General features: G+C 35.9%; 1 protein-coding gene and 1 pseudogene across 1 annotated transcript; one reads left to right on the top strand and one right to left on the bottom strand.

Annotated features, from left to right (window-relative positions):
- Positions 1-3,253: 3,253 nt before the first annotated feature.
- LOC149136584 (uncharacterized) lies at positions 3,254-3,835 on the bottom strand (annotated as a pseudogene).
- Positions 3,836-7,799: 3,964 nt separating this feature from the next.
- On the top strand, positions 7,800-9,624 carry LOC106871307 (P-selectin). Its single transcript, XM_014917692.3, has one exon. It carries the CDS (start codon positions 7,915-7,917, stop codon positions 9,394-9,396), a length of 1,482 nt encoding a protein of 493 aa, XP_014773178.1. The 5' UTR covers positions 7,800-7,914; the 3' UTR covers positions 9,397-9,624.
- Positions 9,625-10,039: the final 415 nt, after the last annotated feature.

Raw genomic sequence — 10,039 nt, forward strand, 5'->3', positions numbered from 1 at the left:
ACACACATCCTTCGCAGGCTTATTTTTCGGATGAGATAGAAATCATTACAAAACATTACAAAACAGTGAAATTATACCAGTCAGTCAAGTGGTTTTCTCTGGACACGGTTTAGGTTGTCTCTGTGCACAGTAGTAGGACTGTCCCAGATGGGAATAAGATTGTGTTGGTGAAGAGAATGGTCACTCTTCAGGATGCTAATCTACCTAGCCATGTTAAGTATATGCATTTCGGTGTTGTAAGGTCTAATTTCCTTGGTGTTGTGAAACATCTATCAGATTGCAGCTCACGTTTAAAAGGTGTGAAGTGTGATGTTTTCCTTTTGATATGGCCAGTCCTCGTGTATATTTACTATTGAAAGGGAGAAGTTTCGAATGACTCCAACAGAGAGTACTTGCGCGGTCTCAGTTTATAAATTGTACGTTTATGTTGCGATGTCAATATTATCGGCAAAAGTTAAGCTGCTGGGTAAAACTTTTAAAGAAATGAAGGATTGTATTATTTGTATAATTGTTGAATGGAAGGACAAACAAGTCATAGATGATAAGAAATAAAGGAGCGAGGGATAAATTGAACTTTAGAGCACACCAGTATTGTTTGAGTGTGAGAGAGTAAGATCTTAGTTAACATGCAACGGAATGGCGTGATGCGATAAGAAGCTGCGATAAGAAGAATAGCGTGATGCAATAAGAAGCTAAGATTCGAGAAAGTACCGAAGCGTATAGACTAGGAGTTTCGAAATGAGACTCCCATACCAGAAAAAGTCTGAAGCTTTGCCGGTATCAAGGGCAACGACATTGCTTTCTCAAATGGATTGTTGAACGATAAATGAGTGTCGACCTGCCACCCTAGTGGAAATGGTTCTACAGAAGAAGTGCCAGTGATTGTTGTTTGGCAACTGATGTAAGCTGATATGATTAGAAAATTGAATCCGTTTGCCGCCGAAGAGATATTTTAACCCTTGAAGATTAAAGGGAACTGTTAAGTTTAATGCGACGCAGGAGAATTGTAAAAGAAACGATGTCACAGAAGCATAGAAGTATGACGAAAATCGTGGGAACTTTATAGCAGAGCATACTATAAAGAAATACATGTACACACGCATTACATGTTTATGTATGTATGTATGTATGTATGTATGTATGTATGTATGTATTTATGTATGTATGTATGTATGTATGTATGTCATTGTTCAGTTTTATTTCAATATTTCTTACCAACAGAGAAAGAACCGATTTCTAACCTAGATGCAAGGTTCCTTCATCGGATTTTCAACATCAACAACAGGGTGTTTTTGTATGTATGTATGTATGTATGCATGTATGTATGTATGTATGTATGTATGAATGCATGTCCAGATTTGTATGTTTTATGTATGTATTCTTTTATGTATGCATATAGTTGCATATCTAGACATGCTCATATATATTTCAATGATAAACTTCTGGAAAGTTTTACAGATTTTACAGTTCCAGTGATAGACTGGGTCAGTAGTTTTCGAATTAGTTTTCTCTTTTCTGGTTTTGAGAAGCCTAATTTCTCAAGATTGGTATTTAGACAGTGTGTTACATATCCCAGGGGCCCAATAATTACAGGTATAAACCTGAACTTGTAATCTGGATAGAGTAACTGCAGATTTCTCAATAGTTCAGCGTAGGTGTTCTGTTTTTCACTGATCTCAGCTTTACGTTAATATCCGCTGGGCAGCTAATTTCCACAACTGTACACAGTTTCTCTTGTCTATCCCAAATCATTATATCAGGTCTGTTGTGCTTACATTTTATTGAAGTCTTCACTGGTACGTTCCACCAGTATTCCCTTTTACTATGAGTGGCTACGGCTTCTATTATATTGTGGCTTCTTATTTCTTTCTCCTCGGGATTATCCTTCCGACGGATTTCATTATAGAGTGCCCTAGATACAACGTCATGTCTCATCGGTCGGTAGATATACCGTGTTGACATTTTCGGACCACTGCTTATGATGTGGGTGATATCTTCAGTGTGAACTCCACAAAGTCTGCGTCGGTTGTCACATTTTACGGCTTTTTCCTGCATCTCTATCCCTTTTGTGCATCAGGTGTATATATATATATATGTATATATATATATGTATATATATGGGAGAATATACAAAAAATAACAACAGACGAGGACAGGTGATGTAAATAACAAAAGTATATATTAGTATGACGCTCGGGAATACGGAAAGTCTTTGACGTTTCGAGCTACGCTCTTCAACAGAAAGAATACGGAGACAAGGAGAAAAACACGGAGAAAAAAAATTGAATAGTGTTCAGTCAACGGTCATATATATATATATATATATATATATATATATATATATATATATATATATATATATATATATATATAATATTATTATAAAATCTGGTAATTAGTCATATATTAATTAATATCGATTAATTATCAGGAGGCCAGCACATCTAAAGAATCAAAGAGATTCAGAAATATTATCTGCAATCTCAGGGGATTAAGGTACATTTAAAAAAAATGACGTCGACCACTAACGTGGACAATTAATGCGCTAGAAATAGATCACATCTTGTGTCTATATATATATATATATATATATACACACACACACACATATATATTTTCATCAAATTGTATATAAATACATATATATCTACGTCAAGTTCTATATAAAAACAACGTTGCATTAAACTTAATAATTACTCAATACTTTGTGGCTCAATACGCGCGTATTAAACATTTACAAAGATGAGTTTTACCTATAGTTTCACATCCGTCATGTCTAGAGCAAGCAAAGCTTTTCTAACGAAACTATTGCCCGATTTATGTAATAATGTTTACTTCACACTCGTTGAATCTTAAATATGGTTCTATTCACTTCATTCATATATCATCACACCTGTCAAAATTTATGCATATGTATGTAATGGAAATAATTGAATTCCAGCGATATACAGTGTGATAAAACGTGTGAGACTGAAGGTTCATATTCATGAAACATAAAATAGAAACGGCAACAACAGAATTAAGGGGAATATATTAACGATTATTTTAATTTTAAAAATATGTCTTCAATTATTGATGCCATTTTAAAATAAATCAGAAACCTTGCGAAAATTCAAAATAAGATTGTTTCACTTATATTTGTTATAGTTCTGTAGTTAAATATGGAATAGGCTCCATTCCATTTAAGACAAATTATGAATGTATATATATCTTTCTGTTTAAGAGATAGCTTCATGTTGGAAGTACTGTGATATTAGTATGCATTACACTTCAAAGCGCAACAATCTCCAAAGTAATCCCTAAAATTTATTTCTAATGTGGCATTGTCAAAATGCACAGTAACACAATCGAAGTAGTTGCATGTTATCTTTTCACGACCTATATCAACGTAACCAAAATATACGTAAGTTTATTTTGTGGCACAAACAGACACTGATGAATGATTTTTGTACTGAAGAATGTTCATTTTATTCAGCCAAACATTTCTACATGAACAAATTGGTTTGGGATTCAAGACACCATTATTACAAGTAACATTTTCTTAAGAATTCCTCGAGTAATTGCGGTGACATGAATAAGTAATTTCCGTATTTTGTGGAATTGAGCTGCCAAACGGAAAATATTGTAAATTGTGTGAATATCGGTTACTGTATATGCCAAACCCGGGTAACAGTAGACAGCTTTTTACACACCTTGGAAGTATTCCAATCCAAGTTCCATTTTTCAAACAATTTCTTATAGAATCTCCCAACAGTTTTTCTCCTGCTGAACTGAATTCGACAACTGAAGATAGCGGTTGCATTTTTGTTCCAGACATATTTTTTGTTCTTCCCATTTTACGATATATTGTATTCTACTGTTGAGTAATTTCGGTAAAGGACCACAGTTTAAGAAATTTATCACTTGTTTAAGAAACCACGGAGAAATGTTTTTATCTGATGTAGTGGTATTACTACATTCAGACAGAGTATTTTGCATAATATCAAATGCACTTTGCCCTCTTTTCACTGAATATAATTAAAGAAAGAAAATAAATTGCTCTATCATTTTCTTAATTTCGATGGTAATCTTTTCGTGAAAAATTTACGAAACTATAGTTCCGAAAGTAGATCTGTTAGTTCAGATGTATTTTAAATGATACTTTTTAGTCGATTCCACAACTGCATCTCAGAGAAATATTTTTCAGTTATATACTTATTTTATTTTGAAGTCGAGGCTTATTACATTGCTTAGGGAGAGGATAAGAGACATGAATATTTATAGTGAGAGGGGTTTGAAGATTAGTTGATTGGCTATTTTAATTTGAATAGTAAAATGTGGCTTAGTTTATAGCTGAACAACACAAGTAGTGTTGCACAGCAGTAAGCAAGGTACCAAAAGAACGCAGTCTTTGGAGACTAAAAATACGGTTAAATCTTAGGATTATAAGAAAGCAGTAGGCATGTGTACATAAATTACATGCATTGGATTAGACACACACGCACACACACACACAAATACACACACACACACAAATGCACACACACACACACACACACACACACACACGCACGCACACATACATACACACACACGAACCTACAAACACATTCTACATTTGGTGAAACAGGACCTGGACGATTGAAATATCAATATGACCAGTGGACATGGAATAAATCCACAGAGTGCTGAGAAAACCGAGTGCGCATGACTATCTGCAGGATAAAATCTATACATACATGTTTTTTATTGCGTTGGTTTGAAAGAAGGTTCTGAGATTTTGCAAGTTCGCAGCGACAGGAAAATCATTGTTGAAAATTCCTGTAGGATGAAGAATGGAATAGCTGAGCATAATGTTTAGTGCCAGCTAGAAATGATGGACATAATTTAGGTGACGAGGGGAAGCGAAATACATAAATCTGAAGAGTCTGAGTGGACGTAAATCGAGACGAACTAACCAGGCCGCGAGGCAGGTAGGTCAGAGGAGTATGGCTAGCTTTAGTCGTGTTTTAGAGAGAGAGAGAGAGAGAGAGAGAGAGAGATGGGTTGGGAGATAAAGAGGGCGAGAGAGAGGAATGTGGACGCAGCGAAAGAGAGAGAGAATGAAAGAGAGAAAGAGAGAGAGAAAGAGAGAGAGAGAGAGTGAAAGAGAGATATGGGGTGAGAGGACGTGAGAGAGAAGAGTGATGGTGTGGTACATCCCATCCATTCGTCAGATTGGAAGAATTGTTTAGTAGTGGACGTTGTTGGGAGTGACAGTAAATATGCCGTTGATGATTTGGAAGAAGAATGTTGAAAAGAAAAGCGAAATTGGGAGAGTTGGAGCGACACCCATTATCACACACTCGATGCTGAAATTTGACACGATGTTACCGCTCTACAGTGGCGTAGCTAGATGATGTACCACCAGCGGTACATCAGCGGTACATCAGCGGTACATCAGCGGTACATCAGCGGTACATCAGCGGTACTTGTTCTTAAACTATTTTCTGGCACCCTCAGGTAACTGAATTAGCCCAAGTATCCAATTTCGTCATGTGTTGTGTGTGAATGGTTGTCTCTCGGCCATACTTTATAAACACTTGGACACCCCCAATTTCGGCTGTAGAAAAAACGAGACAAAGAGATGGAATTGTCTCTTTCCATGCATCTAAGCGAATACATATGCTGCGTATACCATTCCTTGAAGGCATTGGGGATCATGCCCGTGTAGTACTTTGGGATTCGATGGAATAGCGTGCGGGTGGTTCTTTGGAGTACTACAATTGAGAGACTGGATCCTTTTAGAGGGAAGCTGATACGACATCGTGTAGTGAAAGTGGTAATCTTTTTAGAGACTAAAAATACGGTTAAATCTTAATGGTTAGGATTAAAAGAAAGAAGAGAGAAAGAATATTCTCATTTGATGCAATTAATAAACATACTCAATAATCAGTTTATTGAACAGTTGAACGACAGACATAACAGTAAGATAATACAATCTGTCATCCTTGAATTTAACACTTCTGTTAATGAAACCCTTAATAGACGCCTTGCAATTGAACCGCAAAAATAGTAATATCATCACCAGTTTGGATATAGATGTCATGATGAATGGTAGAAAATCTCTTGGATCAGTAGTTGCGAAGCTAGAATGGCGGTTGGTAGCGATGTGGAGGACCCGTAGCAATGGTGATAGTTAACCGCGTGCGAGAGTTTGTGTATAAGTCTGAATAGGGAGTAAGGATAGAGTTTGGCAAACTCGAGGGCTGTTCTTATCGGCATACAACACTATAGATCGGTGCCTTGAAGTCAAAATTTAACATCGGAGACATACTGATGGGCGTCTCTGTGACATACGCTATAAAATTTTGGACAACCCCAATTTCGATTTTGCTTTCAACGTTCTTTTTCCAGAACAACATCGATGTATTTGCTGTCAGCTTCAGCAAGCTTTATTCCTCTTAAATCTTTCACAGTCTGATATCATTGATACGCAATGTAAAAACCTCACGCCAAACTTGCATTAACTCCATAAACAGAGACATCGAAACCATTTTCTAATGTTGTCAAAATCACTTCAAATAATTTCGTAAAATACACACTAAACATGAAGGATAAAACTAATAGTTTCAACTACTAGGCCTTTCACATCACTGAGAATCTCTCTCAGGGAACGTATTTCTTTAGTATAGTCAAAATTACATCACAAAGATTGGCCTACTGGTAAAGAAAATCTTCCAGACCCTAACAAGGGCTTAACTACTTACAAGGCACAAGTGAAAGCCATTATGTCATATTGTTTCTGCAGTTAAGACGGTGTTGATAGCGTGCATACGAAATTACAAGATCGCTTCCAAGAAAATGATCAACCGACTGACCATCGTGACATTCTTCAAACCACTGACGAAAGGACACGATGTATAACTCTGTCTCTCTACCTTCATGTTCCTCTCTCTCTCTCTCTCTCTCTCTCTCTCTCTCTCTTTCTCCCTGCCTCCTCTCCTTCCCTCCTCTCCCTTCTCTCTTTCTCCCTCTCTCCTCCCCCCTCTCTCTCTCTCACACGACTACAGTGAGCTTTAATTCTTTGACTTGCTTGCCTTCTTTACAGCCTGGCTTGTTGATCTCGTTCTACTTTCACTCAGGAACTCTCGACTTTTGTATTTTGCTTCCTCTCATCACCCAAATTATGTCTGCCATTCCTAGAAGGCACTAAACATTAAGCTGAGTTTTTCCTTTAGTCAGCCTAAAAAAATCTGGACAATGTTTCTCCTGCCGCCGTCAACTTGCGACCACTCAGTGCCATCTTTCAGACCAATAAAGTAACTAACGTGTATGAAATTTACTCAATTTAGACATACAATTCACTTTAGACATACAGTTTTTATCTTGTGGATATTTATGCGTGCTTGATTTTCTCTGCACTCTGTGTATTTATTTTATTTGCACTGCAGACATTAATATTTTAAATTTTCAAGCCATATGTTTCAACACATGTAGTGTGTGTGTGTGTGTGTGTGTGTGTGTGTGTGTGTGTGTGTGTGTGTGTGTGTGTGTGTGTGTCTGTGTGTGTCTGTGTGTGTCTGTGTGTGTGTATGTGTGAAGCTAATTCAATGTATGTAATTTATGTAAATACGCTTACTACTGTACTACATGACCTGTGCTGTTCTGCTATAATCTAAGCCACATTATACTATAAAAAATTAAAATAACCAATCATCTAATCTTTAAACCCCACCTCCTATAAATATTCATATCTCTAATTCTCTCCCTAAGCAATGCCATATGCCTTAATTTCAAAATTAAAGAAGTATATAAATGAAAATATTTTTATAAGATACACTTGTGGAATCGACGAACTGCCTACTAACTCGACTGTAAAAGACTTACAGCTATTCATTCGGCAATATAGTTTTGTAAATTATTTACGTAAAGTTTACCATCAAAATTCAGAAAATGATATTCACATATTTCTATTTTCTTTTTTTAATCATATTCACTGTGAAAAGTGAGAATAATGCATTTAATAGTATTATGCAAAATATTTTGTCGGAATATAGTCATAGAAGTTCAATTGACAAAAACTTTACTCCTTGGTTTTTTAAACAAGTGATAGATTTCTTAAACTGCAGTTCTTTACCGGAATTAAACAACAGTAGAATACAATATATCATAAAATGGGAAGAACAAAAGATATATCTGGAACAAAAATGCAACCGATATTTTAAAGCAAACCGAGGCAATACGACCGAGATTGTTTGTCGGAATGGTAAATGGACGTATGAAGTTATACAATGTAAGTTAACAGCCTGCCCAATTTTTCATAAACCTGCTAATAGTTTCATGACAAATGTTGCATACACATATAACTCTGTTGTTTACTTTACCTGCTTTTCTGGTTATTTTTTGCGAGGAAACAGTTCAATACGTTGTCAAGAAACTAAACAGTGGTCGTCCCCACCACCAGTTTGTGAAAGTACTAAATGTCTGCCACCGCTTCCACCCAAACATGGCAATATAAACAATACAAATGAAGTTAAAATTAACGAAACAATTCATTTCAGTTGCACGCAACCATATAATGTGAAAGGTGAATCTGTATTAACTTGTCTTCAAGACGGTAGCTGGAACTTTCCGACACCTGTTTGCACTTTGAATTGTGTTGTGCCTGAAATTGCTGGCAGAGTGGTGACTATTTCTGAAGGTACAATATTAAAACCAAGAACCTTAATCAATGAAGGAGAGAAAGTGTTATATTCTTGCAAACGATCTTTCATTCCTGTCACGTATGGAGTCGTTCAATGCTTGTCGGGTGAATGGTACCCAAACCTACAGTGCAGAAAAACGTGTAAAATTGAGAAACTGCATGGATTAAATTTTATTTTGTCACAAAATTTTTCAGTTATTGAATATAGCTGTTCAGCAGGAGAAACTTTGTTGGGAGATTCTAAAAGAACCTGTTTAGAAAATGGAACATGGACTGGAAACCTTCCAAGTTGTGTTAAGAACTGCCAACTGTTACCCGAGCTTGGATTATATAGCTACCGAAATGGAGAAACGCTGCAATATCTTCCGTTTGGAAGCAGAGTCCCAGAAAATACGAATATTACTTATTCATGTCACCTTAATTACTGGAAGAAATCTAACGAGAATGTGACGTGTGCTAATGGTACTTTGACACCAAAACCAAGCTGTAACTATAAGAATAAAGTATACTTGAATAGAGCTAATAACCTTATGTTCAGAAATAGAACATCAATGCGTGTTTGTGCCAAAAACAGTTCTTGCGAATTTTTTGGGTACCGTGACGGACATTGTACATGGATAACGTGTGACTTGCTTGATTGCGTCAGAGTACGTTTGAAAGCTAAAACATCTGAAGTATCTTTTGTGCCTTACACTGGAACATGTTGCGCTTTGATGTGTCATAAATTGTAATATCAAAGTACTCCCTATCATAAGCTTTCTCCTACATAAAACATATACATGCATGCGTAATTTGTCTTAAATGGAATGGAATATATTTCATATTTAACTACACAACTATAACAGTGTAAGTGAAACAATCCTATTTTGTATTTTTTACCAGGTTTCTGATTTGTTTTATATTCCCATAGCTAATAGAAGGCATAATTATAAAATTAAAATAATATTCAATCTTTAAAATAAGTGCATTCTACTTGATTCTGTTGTTGTTGGTGGTGATGGTGTTTTCTATATTTATATGATCCTTCAATCTCACACGTTTTATCACTCTGGATATTGCTGGAATTGAACTATTTTCATTACATACTTATGCACAAATTTTGTTAAATTTGACCACATTCAACCACGCAGGAGCTATAGAATATAGATTTTGTTTGATGTTTTAAAACGAAAATATACATTTGCCTTATACTCACTTTGTATTAGAAGTGAATAGAACGTGATTTAAGCGTATCCGAATGTAAAATAAAGATGATTACGTAAACCGATCCATGGTTTGGTTAAAATAGCGGTTTGCTGAGGATACACATGAGCAGATTGAGAGTAAATTCCAAATATCAGATTAAATTGCGTTCAGCACGATTTCAAGTACTAC

Source organism: Octopus bimaculoides, chromosome 3 (genome assembly GCF_046866305.1).
Source record: "Octopus bimaculoides isolate indiv1 chromosome 3, ASM4686630v1, whole genome shotgun sequence".
NCBI classification, from domain to species: domain Eukaryota; kingdom Metazoa; phylum Mollusca; class Cephalopoda; order Octopoda; family Octopodidae; genus Octopus; species Octopus bimaculoides.